Raw genomic sequence first — 19,973 nt, 5'->3', positions numbered from 1 at the left:
GTTAGGGAATGAGCTGCAGAATTAAAAAAAGCCCCATGAGGCGACCACAGATTTTGCTTAGTTTTCTGCCTGGCTGACTTGACTGTCTGAGCTAGTTTGTTTCTTTTACAGTTTCAAAATAAAAGGACAAAGAAGAAAAAAAATAGAGAGATAAGAAAGAGCCATGAAAACCAGTTTGGCCTTGCTATCTGTTACAAACCAAGTATTATCAGCAAGTATCTTAAAAGAAAAATCTTCTGTGCTTTCATATCTTTAGAAAGCTAGAATTTGCAGTGCATTGTATCTGTGAATAAGATACGAGTTGACTGGATAAAAAAAAAAAAAACAAAAAACACAAAGACTGCTGGAGAACAAGGCAGAAAAGAGCAATGCTTTTAAAGTCTTTCAAGAGACAGCAAAAGGTTTTAGAAACTATATGTCATTTGTATTATGTATAGGCAAGGCACTGAATCTAATGTCCATACTCTTTTCAGACAGAAAAGCTTTATTGACACTGATTAAGTTTGAAAGATGGACAGTCTTTTTAGACCTTAATTATTAACCATGTCTAAATGCTGCTGAAAGCTCACTACAGTTTTTTTTTATATAAGGTACAGGTGAAACTGTAGCTCATTCAGGCCCCTCCTTTACATTTGAATAATTTCTGAATCATCTGCTAAGGAAGGCAGAAGGGTGATAAGAGAAGGGTGAGAGAGTGCCAATGAGGTCCTTGCTGCTGGAATATTGGAATTCTGAGGTCTTCTCCTCATCAGTAGAACAGCAGATCACAACTTTCAGATAAAACTGAAGGTGCTAGGTCTGTGCTGGGTGTCAGCTTTGAACTGGAATGAGCTGAATATTCTTGTGTCAGCTACTACTGTTAGAACTGCCACTCTCATTCCCATGCATAGGATCACAGCTCTGACTCAGAAAAATCCTGACCTTATCAATTTGCCTTAAAGAGGAAATGTCTTCCCGACTTCAAGATCAGACTCGCAGAAGTTTAAAAGACATCTGTATTTCAATTACTGCAAGAAAAGCAGCACAGTTCTTAGAACCAGTGATCTCAGCTCACATAGGAAGACTTTAAGGGTAAACTAGTTTAACTGCCAATTTTGTCAACTATTCCTGGCTGCCAACAGAGAGCAGAAGATGCTCCCTTTTCCTTGCAGGGAGAAAGACCCTTTTAACACAGACTTTGAGTGCCATCTGATAATTTTTTTTCTGATTCCCAAGACACAGAGGAGTTTCCCATATCTACAGAAGACAATTCTCCAATTCAGTTTCGTTAAAGAACAGGCTCCAGTGTGTTGGATTCATAATCAAGTAACACCCATGTATGCTTCATTCATTGTGAAAAAGGAGAGAGAGAAATCTAATATTTGTTCTGTTCATTCTGCTATTCTAGAGGTCTTCATTCTTCATTTTGAGAATGTTTTGGAAGAACAGGATACAAACATCACAAAAAGACAAGATTACATTGTCACATTGCATAGGCAAGTCAAAAGATAAAGTTACAGCAACTTTGATCAGGATCTGTTTATAAAAATATATGCCCCAATAAAACTGTATAAATAAAACTGTATAGCTACCTGGACTAACATCTCCTTAGAGAAGGTGTTGAAATAATAAGTAGCATGCTCCTCAGGATTGCTGTGCCTTGTACTTCTGGGTCCTACAAGGGCACCATTGTTATCAAAACCTTCAAGCAAACAAAAGACAAAGCAGATAAATATTTGCAGTTTAATAGAATACATTGCCAAATTCTTTAAACTAGAAATCCACACACTAGCACTGATAACTTACCAATATGAAGTCCAAGTCATGTTGGCAAGAAAAAGATGATTTTATAGAGTTTAATAAGGGAAACTAAGTTATATTTTTCACACAAGCAGTTTGCACACAAATAAAAAAAAATTACTTTCATGCAATATTATCAACCAATTACTTCTCGTACAATTGAAAAATGTTCACAAATGCTACAAAATTCACAATCCTTAAAGAAAGAAGCTGTCACATAAAAATATTATAATGAGAGCACAGAATTCAGTGTTTTAAGTATATAGAGATGATCATCAAAACACAGTGACATGTTTGAAAGAATATCATCACACTACAAAAAATAATTTTTTTTTAGTTCAAAATTACACTAATGAGATGGACCTGTGTATTGTAAGTTTCTTTTCTTTTCCCAGTAGGTTTTTAATTGCACAAAAAATAGGCGTAAGGAAGAAAAAAAAAATCAAATGGTTGACAATGGTTAAGATAAGCTGATTTAAGGAGATGAATGTGATTTCTATTCATAGAGAATGTTAATAGGTCACCTCTAGATGTAAAACAACAGGAAGGAATAGTAAACACCAGAATTAAATAATGCCATACAGAACAACAGAATTCAGACAGTCTTCCAACATAACTGATCTCCATCTGCAATGTCTTATATTAGGAATAAAACATCATGACAATAGAAAAGCAGCACAACATCCAAAGGAAAAAAAAGAAAAAATTCTATATTGTCAGAAAGTTTGTCCGAATATATAGCAAACAGATGAAGTAGCTATTCATAACACAGGACATGGAAGTCACTGTAAAAGTATTCTCTGAAGCTCTATGACTTTCAGTGCAGACTATGTTCATGAAATAGCTGTAAAAGAAGGTTCCACAAATAAAAAGGTAACATGATATTTTAAATACACAAAATATCTTCTAATAGCAAAAGACATATCTAATCCATCAAGTTTAGATGAAACATGAGTGCAGTGTTTAATCAGAAACTATTTCTTCCCCAAATTTCAAAATGCAGGTATGGATCATGACATTGCATTTCACTGTCTTTCTTTGAAAGATGAATTCTTTGCAAGTCAGTGTCTTGAAGAATGATTAACCAAAGAAGCCAGGATTTTCTCATATTTAACTTCTAAACTCTTGCAGCTCCTACAGCAACACAACCAACCCCCTCATGCAGAACACTGTTGCTGACTTCTTCCCTCCTCGTAATTTCAGCTCTCTCTCAGGGCCCTTTGCTACTCATGTCCTTTCTCCCCAGCCACCCACAGGTTACCTGCCTCTGACATCTGAACTATCAGCTGGAAAACATTCTGGGTAGCCCAAGAAGCACATATGTGCTTGCTGGTGAGCTGGGAAGTCAAACAAAGAAGGTAACAGCAGACTGCAAAACATATCAGATAGAGAAACCACTTCGTGTCTCTCCATTCAGTCTCCAATTCCTGGGACACACTTAGGAACTTCCATGACTTCTTTCAAAATGGGTTTAAAGAGTAACTGATCAGATTCATGTGACAACAGGCTTCACTTCCTTAAAATAAAAAGGCTGAAGAAGAGTATTTTTTTTCTAAAATTTTCTAATTTCTGGTCTTCTAACTATTCCTTGAATAGTTAACAGCCTTCTAATGGCTATAATTCTCTGCTACCCTCTTCTAATTACATGCTGGTTTCGTATAAAAATTTAAATTTGTACTGTATTGATTTTATGTCATTTGGTAGAATTCTATTCCCAATTGCTTAATTTTTACTCCAGAAAGGTGTTGAAAAGTGATTGCTGATCTGTTAATTCAATCAGGCAAAACTCTAATGAAGTTTAAAGTTTGCATACACTAACTGTAATATCAATGCTCTTCAGCATTCTTTTCTTTTTATATTTTCTATACTGTTGTCCTCCAACTACCATTTACACTCTATAATGCATATTCTCTGTTTTCTCTATTCTATGTTTTTAGAGAAAAAGTTTCAGAGTGCCTATTTCCATGAGCCTACTACACCAGGCTCTACCCTTGAATGTAGCCCATAATTGGTGCTAGAGGAAAATGCATCAACAATTTATATGATAGGAATGAGTTCCAGGATGGCATTCTTCATCTTCTATGTTCATGGAGAGAGAAAGTGCCTTTCTTTCTTATGAAAGAAATTGAGTATTTCATTTTTCCACGATTCTTTCTACACAGTAGTGCTAACACTGATAAGGAAAATATAATCCATCCTCCACTTTTCATGGCCAGTGGAATGAAAGACAAACCTACCTAGAAGCCATGCATACAGCCTTCGGTTGAGGGACATATCCCTGCGCAGCACTACGTGAAGGGCTGCTGACAAAATTCTGATCATGTCTGGACGCGTTGCCTGAAGAAGTTAGAAACACATTTAAATTTAAATATGAAAAGCAATGCTTTTTCTATGTTAGCAGCTTAATGTTCATTAAAACCTAGCTAGTTTCATGTTTTGACATTTCTGATTTCTGTACAGTACAAGAAAACACCATCGTGCTCTTAGGAAACCAAAATATGATTATTGTTTGGAACAGGTATTACATAATAACACACAGCCTTTAAAAACAGCAAAAATAACAGATTTGACTAACAGCTCATTTTTATTACAAGACATATAATTTTACTATGAGGCAAAAGCTTTGGAAGAAAGTTCTTAAAATCCAGTTTTAAAAAAAATTAAAGCACTTTTTTGGTGTCTTAATACTTTAAATGCTTGTGTAATTCTTAATATTGAAAAAATGTTGTATTGATAATTTCAACATTTCAGTACCTAAACAGAGACACTCCAAATACTCCTATAGTAACTGATAAATGTGAATTAAGTCCTTCCACAAGCAAGAACACAGTTCTTTCTTACATACAAGTGCAGTTTTTTCCTAATTTCTAACAAGATGAGTCTTGTATAAGTTTTCCTCTAGAAGTTAAATAATTCATGGATCATTTAAAACCAGGACATAACTAGCAATAAATGCAGTCCAAAAAAATTATCTAGAAGTTGTAAGGTCTATCTCTCACTACTGCTAGGGCTAACCACTCAGCCAAAACCAAACACCATTTTCAGTTCTCTAGTGTTCTGAATCTGTTGAACTAAGAGGATTAACTTTTGCTTATTTTGAACACTGGGAATTGGAAACTTGCAAATGAACAGGTAATTTGCTTTCTCATCAAATTGTGCAAATTAAAAGCTTCTGCATAGACTATATATAATTTGAGCTTACATACACAGAAGATAAAGTTAACTTCAAAGTTAACACATCAAGTTAAAAAGCAGAAGAGCAGAGATCATGACACAAGAATAGCCAAAGCTAACAGAGAAACTCCTACGTGTGACTCTCGCTGGAGCTTGGAGAAAATCATTAACAAGAACTAACCAAATACCACTACTGACTTAAGAAGTGAAGTACCTTTAGGAATTTGTCAATTCATCTCTCATGTTAATAACTTACCTGGCTCATGTGGAAAGGAAAACAAAAAAGGATAAGGTCCAGTGTGCTCCTCTGTACTAAAACACTGGTATCTTGCACTGAAGTGCTTACTGCTTCCACCTGAAGTAATGGCAGACCCCCCCAGAATAGTTATTTATTATTTTAAGGCGGTAGATATAAGACAGCACTCAAAAATAAGAACGGATATTTATAAACAATAAGTACTAAATGAAGTTATTTTAAATTTTGAATAATGAAACAAGGCAAAATAGGAAAATTAAAAGTTTCACCATTAAGGAAATGTAGAATCAACAGATTCCCCAAACTATACAAACAGCTTTTGCTTTTTGTATATCACCAATTAATATCTTAAGTTTAAAAGACAAAATTATTCTCTACATCTTTAAAAAAAAGGGAACCAAAAATTGCAACAAAACTCAATCACTTTTAGCTGAAGCATGCAATGAATGGAAAGTTTTACACAAAACCTAAGCATTTCTGATACATTAATTCAACTTTGGAATGCTCCTACCATGCATCAAACATCAGTTTAACTGGAGCTATAATAAATGTGCATTTTCATCTCTTCAAAGGCTAAATTCAAAGATACAGAACACATTTAAATCCCTCCCTACAATACATTACATAGTAAGTAAGTAACTTCAGTGTTGTTACTTACTTATTATAAGTTCATTGTTCCATTAAAACATTACCATTAATTCAATGTCACTGCCAATTATGTAGAGCTGATCCTCCATGGAAAGCTTCCTGTTCAGATGGGAGAGGACATAAGTGATGCCAGGCAAGCGCACGGCAGGGCTGGTGAGGAGGCTCCCCCAGAGGGCACTGTAGAACGCTGACTGATCCACAGCTGAAGCAACTTTCTCCAGCAGTGTGTTTGTCCTGCAGTAAAACCAAGTCAGCTGAATCAGGGCTCATATCACAGCTCTTGCCCCTGCCCCCAGTTTTAAGTATTAAAATTAGTTGTTACAGGAAGGTTGTGGAAACCCAGGGCACCAGGAATATTTCTCTGTTTGCTCTGGGGTGTCCTGACTGCCAGGAGAGCACTGACTTTGACCCTCATTCGTGGAGAAAGTTTCCTAGAATTCAAGATAGACTAGAATCCACAAAAGTGTGAAATAGATTATAGAGAGTAGTGTAGGTGTATCACTTAGAGGAGAAATTTAGGTTTTGGGATTTTTAGTACATTGTGGATGGAAGCAAGATGGAGGGCAGAGGGTGTTGTCCTGGATTTCTTCTTCATACTTCTTCCTTCTTCTTCACTCTAGGTTTGGGTGGCATTTTGTAATCAGACAGAAAAGTCCTCATTGTGGGCTCTTTGGGATCAGTTATTGGGTTAAAAGGAAAAATAATCCAGGTGTCAGCTCTTAATGGGATAGTTTAGCCTTAAAAGACCTTGTAACAAGAGACCTTGTGCCTCGCTAATGGAAAGGCTGCCGAACTCATGGTTGTGAGACTGTTTTACTGATAAGTAATAAACATCTGAGTCTGAACATGAACCACCAACTCAAGCATCTTCACTCCAGACCCAGAGAAACCGGTAACTGTGCCCCATGTGAGGATCAAGCTCTCAAACCTTCCTTTTGAGAGGCCAACAGAGGCCCAGTTATACACTGAACCCTATAATGCAGCCTGAACAGAGCAATCCAGCTAGCAAGCCTGTGGGCCAACCTGGCTTGCAAAATGCTTTTGGCTTGCCCACAGCTTCTTTTCATATATTCCTTATGTACTCCTTATGTTCACAGAGCCAAATAACTCCTTCGTCTGCTGCTTAAAGCCAAGTGTTGCTACAGACAGAGGTTTCAGACAGACACCAGGAAAGCACAGCTACTGAAGAAAAGAACCTAAGCAGATGGTTTTTGCCCTCTCATTCCTTGCACCAAATCCTTCTGGTAATAACAGAGCATAAAAATACCCCAATACTTTGAGCACAAGCAATCTCCTCCCCTGTCATCATTTCCTCCAGCTCATGTGGCAGCACCTCTGCACCCTCTGGAAGGCTCCAGGAGGTGAGCTGGATAGACCTTGTTCCCTGTTGTAGTGATGCCAACTACACTGTGTGCGTGTCTGCCTACACAGAAATAGAAAAAGACAGTGTTGAATTGCTCTTAACATACAAGTTGTGAAAATTCAAGTTTCTGAAGTTGGAAATATCAAGAATATGTAAGTATGTGAACAATTCCAAGAATTCCAAGTGATGGAGTGTAACTTTAATATGTTAAGATGCTACCTCAGCAGCTCAGATCTTGCAGTTATGTGAGTCAACCCATATCAAGAGTCATAGAATTGTTTAAGTTGGAAAAGATCTTCAGGATCATTGAGTCCAACCCAACACTGCAAAATCCACCATTAAATCCACCATGTTCCAAACTGCCACATCTACATGGCTTTTAAATACCTCCAGGCATAGTGACTCCACTACCTCCCCAGGCAGTCTGTTCTGATGCTTGACAATCTTTTAGGTGAAGCAATTGTTCCAAATATCCAACCCAAACCTCACCTGGAACAAGCTCAAGCCATTTTCTCTTGTTCTACTGCTTGCTACCTGGGAGAAGAGACTGGCATATAACAGTAAGTCTGCTTAATGCCAATTCCCTTTCCATAACCACTAGCAGGAACAACTGACAGTTAATTTGTCCTAATTAACACTAAGAACCTCCTACTATACCATTCTGTTGCAATTAATATGAAAGCATCAAATTAAAAAGCAACCACCTTGAAAACAATAAAATCCACATACAAGTACATAGTGAAAAGTTGCAGTAAACCCCCTCCCCAGATCAAGCATATCACCTTATTGACACAAGCACCCTTACCTTTCATAATACTCTGATCCCTCCTCTAACCCAGGCAGAATCCCAGTTAACAGTCCTTGCAGCCCCGGTTTCAGTGTTTTCCCCAGAGGGAGGTAATAAATCTCATACAGACTCAATAATGTTGGCTTGACAGACATAGCAGCATTGGCAAGGAGTGGAAATAGTCCAGAACTGTGAAAAATAAATTTTACGTTTTTTAAAGAAGCTTCTCATGTGACAATTTTTTTTCTCTCTCTAAAGACTGCTATAGGTACATCCAGTATAGTTATTACAAGCATCAGATTTTTATCTTAGAATTGTGCATAGGCATAGACCATCATACAAAATGATTGTCTTTGGATGGACAGGTTGGTATCCCAAGGCTAATATTATGAGCTTGATTACTATTGTGATAACAAGCACTGAAGGCCCAGAGATTACTCTCTTTCAGCAATAAAACAAATATGATAAACCAGAAGCATCTCTGCATAACAAAATGTTAATTTTCCCCACATTGAATCATATCACAATTAAAGTTGTATTTAAAAATACATTTTCTTTGCACTTATTAAGAAGAAAAAAACAAGACTGGATAAGAACAATTTGAGGAAATTCATAGAAATAATCTTCTGAAAGAAAAATCACAGTATTTTATTTCAGCATGTAACCTTGAGGTAAAATTTAAGACATTTATAATGTTAAGTCACATCAAAGTATATATTTACTTCAGAAATTCAGTCTGAAAACAGATTCTCAAACTAACAATAAACCCTATTCACAATTTTGTTCATAACACAGCCTGTAAAGGACTGAAAAAACTGGAAGTATGTTCTGTATTTACTTGAATGTGAGTGTAAGTTCATGAAAGTTATAAATGTGATCTCCTAAGGAGAAGTAATACAGATACTAAAATAATATTTGCTACTGCTATGAAATACAATAAATTATTACAAACTGTACCAATAATCAAATGCATGTGAATACAACTTCAATTTTCAAAATCATTGAGGACTCAGGTTAGAAGACCCTGACATATAAAGAAGAAAATCAAAGAACAGTAAAAAAGGTCATTTTAAGGAGAGGGTCTTAAAATGTATACCTACAAATCAACTATTAAAGTAAATATCTATGTAGATTGGGTATTGTCCATGATAGAGGAAAAAACCTTACAACACTCATTCCAAAATACAAAACTTTTGGGAAAAATGTTTTTTGCCTTTATCTGTCTAGCAGAAATTGTCCTTAACCATTGCCAATTGGCTTCTTTTTTCTACAGAAAATGTCTTTTTGTTCAATAAGCAGCCCACTAACCCACAGTCATTCTTTGTAAGGCTATTACTCACACTTCAAGATCTGATGTTCAGACACTGGCATTCTGCTTTCATGACAAATACTGGAATCTTTGATAATGCCATAATGTGAATGTCTGTCTTTGCCCTAGCAGCAGTAACAATAGCTTTTAGTTAGATTATACAAGGTAGCATTTTCCATTACCCTAGAACTTACTGTTAATGAGATCTTGCAGCTACTGAATCACTGTACAAGCACAAAACGTGAGCTATGAGTTCACAGTGTCTTTTAAAACATGTGGAACCAGAGAACCAAAACACTCCCCTCCTCAATGTGATTATATATAAATATCATGACCATGCAAGACAGAAGAGCTGATGCTAAGGCATGCAATTTCTTTCCAAGCATTAATGTACACTTTTTCTACCTAAAGAGAATTTCTTTTTATCACTTATCATTTATCACAAACTGATGAAATTTTAATCTCTAGGGACAGGTAAAGATTAAGAACCATGTGTGACAGTGTGCACACATTTATTATATAAAAAATAACTTAATGTCTTGCCCACCCCACTCAATCAAAAATATACGCTTTGTAATCAAGGTTTAGGAACCAGTATATGCTGACTAAACTTAACTTTTCAAGGTTATCCCTCCTTTTCATTATCATCAGTTCCAGAGACTGAGAAAAAGTTTGTACTTGCCCCCCATGCTAACAAAACAAAAGCTTTCTGTTCTGTTAATTTGATAATAAGGTTTCTTGTAACAAACTATACTCAGATTCTTTTCCAACAGAAATAAAATAGTAACATGTAATGTTAATACAATGAAGTCCTAACTTTTCAATTACTATACATATGGTACATCACTTCACTTCAATGAAAAAATAATAAATTCCAGGTTTTATTGCACTAAAATCAGTTCCCAACACAAATTTAGGTGATCTGTTTCTCTACCATTATACAATATTCAGAAGAAAAATACTAGACAAGCACCAATAACATGAGGGAAATAAATTGGTTCTGATTGATTCTTGCTATATAACAAAGTAATACTGTGAATATAAAACACAGGAAAACAAAAGGATCTCCACTATGCATTTGGAGTGGAGTTGTTTAAAACACTGTACCTGTAGAGGAACAGATCTTTGGCCAAGCGCTTGGGTCCAATGATTTTAAAAATGATCTCATACGTCTCAAGTGCCTTGCGATGAACGCCTCCCGGCAGAGCTGGGTGCAGACATTGCGCCAAGCGCTTGCCTATCGTCAGCTTCTTGGGTACTACCTGGTACTTGGCGTTGTTCTGCAGCACCTGGTAAATCAGCACAAAAAAAAGAAAAACAGCACAAAACAAGTTAAACATCAAATGCACATTTTATCAAGGAGTTCCTGGACAGTTTCCATAAGTCACCACACAAATCTAGGTTACAAGGAAAAAAGCCAAGGCCATTAAAATCCAGCGTGGGTTTGTTGTTTTTTTGCCATACTTTTCATTTATACACTTGTTATAGGTAATATTGCCAAGGCAAATTCACTTGTAATGGGCTTCTTGCCTACAGCTTGTCCATTTGTCATTTACTCATCCATTTGAGGACAAAAATTGCTATTTTCATTTCATAAAATCCATTATCACTAGCTCAAAGAGGACTATAAAACTGTGGGTCATGAGTCTGGGATAGCTTTAAGATCACATACAAAACTTTACCACTGTCTGAAACTATACAATCACTTCAGGACTGAAGAACAGAGTTGCTTTTACATATTTTGATTTTCCTTTCTCCATATCATAGCCATCATGTTGCACAAATATGCAGCAAGAACTGCTACAATCAGAAAAAAAGAAAGAAACTAGAGTTTATATAAAAAAAAAGATGCCACTTCCAACTATAATGTCATTTTCATGAGTGGGGTTGCCTAGAAACACACACAACTCACTAAAACAAGATTTTTATGAATATCAGGGTCTGTATGCATTTGTAAAGTGCTATTGAAGATTACAATGATATTGCCCATTAAAATTAACTGTTTAAATGTCAGAACATCAGCATTCTCTGGTTCATGAATGATTTGAGCCTCATTTTAGAACTTATGCTTCATAAAACTACTGCTGATATTTATACCAGTTTTCACATTATTTCTATAACACTGAACAATATTAGAAGTAAATGTTACTAATAAAAGAGATGTTGCATTTATTTCCACTAGAAACGTAACTAACTTCCCCCTTTAGCTGCACATACAAAGGGCTCAACTCTAGGTCTTAGAAAGGTCTTTGATTTGTTTGCTCTTGTCACACACTCAACATTTGGCCCAGAGTGCTGAAATATTTGCAAGAGGTGGCTGGAACCTCGCACTTCTGTACTGTTACACCAGTACCTTTTGCAATTCCTGAGTCTTTTCAAGAGCACTTGCCAGGCATACCTTGTTTAGCTTCCCAAGTGCTGATATTAAATCTGCCCATTCACTGGAATATTCAAAGTTCTTCAGTGCTTTGTCAACAGCAGCTACATAGTTCCTGTACTTGGAATCAGTCAGTAGCTCCAGCTCCTCCGTGTTCATCCTCCCACGGTGTCCCCGCTAGAGACCAGCTTGCAATTCATGTACAGACATTACCTATTCAAAAGATAAAAGAATAAAAGCCCTGAAATTATTGTTAAAATATGTATAAAAAGCACTACATTTTCCTCAAAGTCATTTAAAAAAATCTGAAATCAGGTTACAACAAACTGTAAACAAAAGCTAACATATTGTAAATAAATATTAACAAATATTTAACACATGTCCAACATCAAGTCCTACTAAAAAACCCAAACAAATAATAAGAAATCCCAACATCTCAAGCCAAACAAAAATTCCTAGAAAAACAATACATTTTCTCTCTGAAAAAATACTGCTTGTACTAAACAATGCAACAAAGTGATTTTTCATTTTCTTTTTTACTTCCTCTGGGTCCATCACTATAAAGCCCCACCTTAGAACAAACCAGCCTTTCTGCAAACAGAAGAGGCCAATCTTTCTGAATCACTTCCAAGCAGAAGACACAACTGAAGGATACATACAATAGTTACACACTATTCAAGAGAACTTCTGTGCATCAACACTTCCTTTTACAAGACTTGCTATTCTAACCCAGTGATGCAACTCTACTTTGTTTTTATACTATTGTCATCCAGGCACAACAAAAGTACATGTTTCCCAGTGTTCTGTAATCATAGGATTTTGCAATTTGTCCAATATATTTTCATTGTATGATGGACTACACCAAGTAATTAAGATATTTTAGTTCCAGAAACATCACCCTGTACTTTTATACGTCATAGACTACTTTTTTAATAACAGAGGTTCAATAACCTTTTAAAATAAATGAGTTTTTAAGGCTACTTTTACCCCAAGCAAATACAACTCAACAAGAAATGCCATTGTAGCACATCTGTGAAAAAGGCAGATTTGGTGCCCCTTTTAATGGAGGTGTTATCGGGGGAAAGTTTTTGGGATCTCTTTTGTACTTGGCCTCAGAAGAGGCTCCACATTCAGCAGATGCTGTTCTCTTGTCTTGATTAAAGGGAAATGGGAAGAAAATCGTGTGCAGAAGTGTAGGCTGAAGCATGACTGAAAAACCAAACAAACCATGGAACAGGTATAAAGAAGTAGTATTCATCAGACTGTCTCCTAGGTATGATAAGGAAAGTCACAAGGACAGAGAAAAACTAGAAAGTGGCAGACAAAATGAAAAGAGCTGGATGGAAGAAGTGAATAAAAAGGTTAAAAAAAGTTACAAAAAATTACAAGGTTTCTGCACTCTTGATTCTGGTGGCAGAGAAATAATGACAAACTGTCTAAGACAGAAGAGAAATGCAAACCATTATTGAAAAAACACATTCCGAGTGTCAAATTGATAGATTTCATAATATCTCACTGGCATAAAGCACTTAGATAACACTTAATTAAAAAACAAAACAAAACAACTTTACATGTGGTTTCATTTTATAATAAGTATTTTTTCATTAAATCCCAAAAAAAGATCAAGTTTGTTCTGGAAAACCCTGTAAAATCTGTAAAATGCCAACAGATTTCTCAAAGAGACAGCTACACAACCACCAAAATCTGATCTCCAAAAGTGAAATAATGTATTAACACTGAAAAAATAAGAAAGAACCAACATATAAAAGCAGAAGAATTCAATTTTTTCCAGGCACGGTGGATGGAGAAAGAACTTGACTCAGTAAATAATTCTTTTTGAGTGAAAAAATGCATCAGAAACCTTTTAATCCAGTTATAGCATATATGCAACCACTTATGGCTGAGTGGGAGACATGGCTCTGTCTTCCTCAAGTGCTTGAAAGACCTGAGAGCTGAGAGTTGTCTGACAAAGGAGTATCAAAGGTTAAATAAACCAGGCTGAGCATAGGGTTAAACAGGTAGCTTCCTTTTAGACTTAGAAACCAATCAGAACAATCCCTTAATTTTGAAAACAAAATACATTAACATCTTTGACTGTACTTTTAGACAAGTCCACCACCACTGGCTGTGCAAATCTAATGATTATGCAATTTTGTATGGAGAAGAAAAACATACTCTATTTTCTTACTACTCTACAATGATGGTCTCAGTTTTCTAGCTAACAAAAAGTTGGGTTTTTTTTCAAAAAGAATTTATGCAAAGAATTTCTTGCACACTTTTTCTCTACAAAGAAATCTCAGTTTTAGACAAATCACAAGTAGCCATAATAAGTGAGGCACACAGAGAGGATACTACACAAATGTTATGTATTATTTTTATAAACCTTAGACTATTTCTATTCTACAATCATTAAAATAACAGGAATGACAATTGTTATGAGTTCTCATCCATAAAAATAATATTTTACTATGGTTTTCTTCTTGTTTAGTCTGAAGATATTCCACAATGTGGTTTTTAGTATTTTCATGGTTCCATAATATATTGTTACAATACTTTTCTGTTTTTTTCATCTGTAATAAAAACACAAATTTAAAAACATTTGATTTTACAGCTGATATTTCAACACAATATAAAGCTTGGTAGTGTCTATTTACTTCTAAGTATCACAACCTTATCCTTCCATGGTCTTCTACTTTGAAAAAACAAGATAAATAACAAAATCTGATAGATAAAAAAAGAAATAAATTAAAAATAGCATTTTCTGCTACACCATCACACAGCCTACAGAACAAAGCATTTATCTTGTCATTACACAACCACCATTTGGCATGAGGGCCAGCTTTCCTTGGAATGATCTTTATTTGTTTCCCTTTTTAAACAAAGAGATGAAGAGCACCATCCTTTGGGGTTTTTTTTTTTCCCTTTTTGTACACCAGATGAGATGAGCCAAACTTCTCAGACTGAAGGTTAAGCCATTCTCATGAGTCTGGCATAGGCAATCCCTGACCTGTTAGATGGCCATGACCTTTTAACCTTCCTCATTATCAATGAGGAAGAAACTATCTAAGATGCAATTTACACTATCAAGTAATTTCATATAATTATTTTTAAATCATAAGTGATTGCAGAAGTAGGTTCTGACACTTACTATCTTCTACTTCACCTTCTAGCGGGGATTAAAATACAGATACCACTCAATTCTGGGTACAGCTGGATGTCTGAGGAGCCTTTGCACATGACTCTGACAGGGACAGCAGGTGTCTGGGGCTGTGGCTCTTTTGCTGAGGGTTGTGCATAGTGTGTCCCCAGAGCAGCCTTCAATTCCCTGATGAGGTGGTATTGGTTTTCCTGCAACTCATGTTAAAACAATACTGCTTCAGCTGTGTTTCCACAGCAAGTGCTCATTCTTCATAACATCATAACATCCAAGTGCCTCCTGTCCCACCTCAACACAAACCATTCACTGTTTAAGTGGCTCTAAATGTTTTTCACTGAAGCCAAAGGAATGTGAAGAGGAACAGCAGCTTCACCAAATCAATTCCATAAATGCAGCTTTTATCTAGAGTTTGTTCTGATTCAATCACAAGGTTGCAAAACTTGATTCATAAGCTCTCCCTTATCCATTTTACCCCAAAACTCCTTTTCAGGTTTGATTTGCTACTATTCCACTCTTGTATTTTTCAAGCATCAGATAATTGCTCTACTTGTGTGTTCCACCCAATCTGTAATACTGAAATACTGGTACAGGTCCAGTGGCTGATTGTGGAGTACAAATCTGCGTACATCAAGTCACTTAAAGAAATTTCAAGATTTGTTCCAAGTACTGTAAGAATCTGAGCTCACAAGCTTGCTCCTTTGAATTCCTCAGGGTCTCTACTTTGCAATGCAATATTCCAAGGCAGTTTTTAAATTGTGTACCATTTCAAAGGTGGCTATGGGATGTACAGTAAAAGAACTAGTAGACAATTAAAGAGCAGATGACAAAAAATTCTAATTTCACTGTAGTGCTATTGCTTTTTAAGCCGTGTATAGTGCCCACATACTAAGCCACCAACTGCAGAAAAACATTTGTATTTAAACAGACTCAATACAAACACAGATTTGAATACAAAGAAAACAGAAGCCTTGTCATTTGGTAATTTATTATGCTTTGCTTTCCCTCAGAAGCATTTAACAACATGAATAGCAAAATAAGTCTTGCAAATCCCACACCAGACTCTTCAGATAAAATTCATATACAGAAAATAGATACATTCTTCGGTAACTACAGATAAAGATTTTCCAATTACAGCTAATTACTCTGTTTCTAGATTGACTTTCCATACACTTTTCCTCTTATTCAGAATTTTTCAAACAGGAATCTCTAATGTCTTCTGAAGAACAAGAACCATCTGAACTTGTTATTTTGGCCAACTGCTATTCAGTAGAATGACGAAAGAAGAATCTCCCCCATACCACACAAACAAACAAAAACAAAAGCACCCCACCTAGCAGTATTATTAACTATAACTAGCCATTATGTCATTAGTATCTTTCAGCAGCCTACAACACTTAGTAAGATTTAATATTGCGATTTGTACCTTCTCAGTACACTTTTCTACCTAGTCATATTCACAAGTGGACACAGCACATCATATTTTTCCACAGAAAAAACAGCTCTGCTTTAGGTGTTCAAATTTCTTTCACAACAAAATTTAATTAAATCAAATCTGTATAATGATCTGTGCATTACACATACTGGCAACTTCTAAATCAACACAAGATGTCTTCCTGGGAGTTATATCGAAAAAGAATTATGTGCAAGAAAACCTATGGCTTGTACCACAGAGGTTAGCTTAGGTACCCAACTGGATGTACATCCTCCTTACTTATAAAGCTACAAAACAAGTTTATTTATCATTACATTAAAAAAATCAAACTGTCAGTAAAAAGAAAATGAATAAATTTTTCCTTCTTCTGCATGTTCTTCACAAAAAAAGTTTGGAAAAAACCTAACTCTATCAATGAACAGAGTCTGATGCAAGCACATCAGGTATGTAAAATGTTCCTTCTACTCTTCCTGCCTTATGGTCTTCAAAAGGGTGGCTTACACCAGACAGGAGTTCATAAAGAGGAACTAGGAACAAGCTTAAAAATTCACACGGTACATACAACAAACCTTCTAAGGATTCAGCTGCTCTAGTTACTACTTAAGAAAACAAATTTTTAGTTATAAACAAACTCTAAATGAATATGCTTTAGAGCACAATTTTTCTGAAATTAAAAAAATACCAAATCTATCTGTCAGAGGAGAGAAGAAAGTGACCAAAAACTTCTCACTCTCATAGACAAATATACATCTCTTCCAATTGACTCTTAAAAACAGAGTTTAGGGTGACATTTTAACCGCTCTGCTCAATTCCATTTTATTACAGCTTATCAAGATATAACAGGTGAACTACGAAACAGTTTGATATACTGGAATGAGATTTTGATTTTGACTCCAGACCCACCAATAGAACACTTCCAATTCCTTTTATTTCAGCCCTTGAGCACCGTTGCCTGCATACTGCTCAGGACTCTCTTAGTGTTTCTGGCAAAGTATAACAGACATCATCTTTTCTGGAGTTAAGTACTTTTGCACTTTGTGAATGCCAGAATTTTACACTAGAGTCTCTATTTTTAAAGTATCATTTTTCACGAGATCAAATCACATATTCAGATTTCACAGATCTGAACTTATGTCACTCAGTAAATGAAAGATGATGATTTGCCTCTTTCTTGTAACTCAGGTCAACCATTAACTAAAATATTTTCTTCTTACTAAAATAACATTTTTCCATTTTTCCTTTCTTACAACAAATGATTCCTGAATTATCTATGTAATAAATTATAGCTTAATCAGTGCTCATTTTACATCCAAAACCAAACAAATTTCCAGATACCCTTACTTCTTATTCTAAATTATGCTAAACATCTAACATGCCTTACCAAAAAACAGATGGTAATTTAAGTGAGTCTTACACAACACAGAATAAAATGGGAAAATGCTTCCTTAAAATTGTGGTTATTCTTCAATAATAACTTTCAAATACTTTTTTTTGTTCCCTTCTTCCCTTTGTTGACCACTGCATTTGAACAACCAATATTACAGTCTAAATCTAGAACTGGTCACTATTTCCCTCATATTCAATTACACATTTGAAGGAAAAAAAAAAAAAAAAACCAACAAAAAAACCAAACCACCTAAAATTTACCTTGCACTCAACCTGGTAAGTGTTCAGAGTGTTGCCTCCTTTATTTCATCTCAGCTCACAGTTACCATCCTTCTACACATATTTTGGCAGCAATGCAGCCATCAGAGAAGTGTAAACAATTTGATTAAAGATGTTTTTAAAATAGTAACTTTATTCTCACAGCAGACATTGAACAATAACAAATATTTAGGAAGTTTTTTTTAAATCACAGAATATTTTCAATTAGAAGGAACCATAAAGCACATCTAGCTCCAACTCCTGTGCCATGGGCAGGGACACCTTCCACAGAACATGAAATATAATCTGGAGTCACCAGTCATGTTCACAAGGCCGAGCCAAACAGAAACATAAAATCTTTACCCTAAAGTTATGTATAACATTGTATATAGCGTATCAACTATTGCTCCCTGGACCAAAATAAATTGTTGCCATGCTCCTTTTTTTCAAAGGTTGTCTTGCTCCCTGAGCTGGTAGGGCCTTTTTCAGCTATCCACAATCAAACCTGCATCATCACACACTGTCAGTTCCCACCTTCATAAAGAGCTCCTGAGACTGAATATTAGCAATATTCAGGCTGTTTGGATTACTCTACACAGGATATGGAAGGAATTTACCTGCCATAGCCACATCCACGGTAGCCACAAGTCCAGTGGGTTGGAAAAAGCGCTGTCACAGGGAGAAGGAGTGTCCTGGAGGGAGGGAGGGCAGCCGCGCCGCCCGTGCGCAGGGAGGGAGCTCTGCGCTTCCCCAGCCCCGCAGCAGCGCTGCCCAGCCCTCACACAGCCCTGGCCCTGCAACACCGCCCTCCCTGCCCAGTAGCGCTCGCTGAGTACACGACGTCAAATAGTTATCTTCTCTCCAGCTGCCTGAGCACAGAACAGGACGGGCTTCCTCAAATAAATGGCAATTTATTTTCACTTTTGTGTGTTTCAGCCTCGTGTCTTCAAATGGCCCCTATACCCTCTCTGAAAAGAATCCTTTTTAACTAGCTGGCTTTTCTTTTCCAAGCATTTATTGAGAGGAGACGTGAGGTATTCTTTTTCATTCTTGCATATTTTTACTTTTGTCAAATAAGTAAGTCAAATTAATATGCAATACATTTAAAATAAATAAACAACAGCAAAAAAAAAAAGCCATAGCAAACATAACAATGAAATAAATTCTAATGAGAATCACTTAATTTACAGTTATCCTTTTTTTTTTTTTGCACTTTGTTTTAAAGGAGAGTTTGCCAACTTCAGGATACTTTTCAGCTTAGTACACAAAAAAATGACTTAGATGAGGTTCACTGTCTTACATCACACTTGCAGTACTCTGTACTGAGAGAAAAACTTTGCTTCCAGGGTAATGCTGTGCCTTCACATTGAGAACTTCTCAAAATATTCTGATACCAGTTTAACACAGACTCTACCAAATTAACAACAAAAAAGTGGTAGCCAAGTAATTTATTCATTTATTCTTTGCTGACAATTATCTTTCATTAATCCATACCCATTGTTCTAATATGTAGCTTCAGGTGGGTTTAACATTCTGTCTCCAAATGATCCTGATAGGTCTTTTCACAAATGCATGGCAGAAGCTCTCATATCCTTGTCCTTACCTTACTGGATAACCTAATACAATGCATTTGGGCAAGACTTTGTTCATCTTCCTTTTTTATTATACCCTGACATCTAAGGTATCAGCAATTCATTAATTTCAAATTTCAACTGATTTCTATAATTTTATTCTGATTTTAATTCTGAAATAGTGTCATATGTTGTGCATATATCTCTGCATTATCTAGACTGTGATTATATTTTACAATGCATCTGGTTTCCCAGTTCCAGAGGTAAATTTCAAAGTAATTTGTAAAGTAGAATCCTTTTCTGACTATTCTAAAATGGGGCCTGAATGAAAACTTATTCACTCTCCCTATCCTCAGAAGTAAGCCAGAAAAGACATAAATGAAAGGTTAAATTAGTTACAATTTTTGCAAATGAAAAACCAAGTTAGGCACCATTCCCTGACTTCTAATTATTTTTTAATGCTTATACTGAACTAC

General features: G+C 35.8%; 1 protein-coding gene across 1 annotated transcript in view; it reads right to left on the bottom strand.

The window, feature by feature from the left end:
- Positions 1-19,973, bottom strand: part of DOP1A (DOP1 leucine zipper like protein A) — a 61,896-nt gene that overhangs the window by 38,975 nt on the left and 2,948 nt on the right. Inside the window, exons 2-8 of the mRNA XM_064412552.1 lie at positions 11,715-11,906; positions 10,424-10,605; positions 8,026-8,196; positions 5,902-6,091; positions 5,210-5,308; positions 4,017-4,116; positions 1,572-1,654 (exon numbers count right to left, since the gene is read on the bottom strand). Coding sequence (XP_064268622.1) covers positions 1,572-1,654; positions 4,017-4,116; positions 5,210-5,308; positions 5,902-6,091; positions 8,026-8,196; positions 10,424-10,605; positions 11,715-11,852 — 963 coding nt within the window. The 5' untranslated portion in view covers positions 11,853-11,906. The remainder of the gene's footprint in view (positions 1-1,571; positions 1,655-4,016; positions 4,117-5,209; positions 5,309-5,901; positions 6,092-8,025; positions 8,197-10,423; positions 10,606-11,714; positions 11,907-19,973) is intronic.

The sequence above is a fragment of the Passer domesticus genome, chromosome 3 (assembly GCF_036417665.1).
Source record: "Passer domesticus isolate bPasDom1 chromosome 3, bPasDom1.hap1, whole genome shotgun sequence".
Lineage (NCBI taxonomy): Eukaryota > Metazoa > Chordata > Aves > Passeriformes > Passeridae > Passer > Passer domesticus.
The sequence above is the reverse complement of the archived record's forward strand: the minus strand, read 5'-3'. Positions and strand labels throughout refer to the sequence as shown.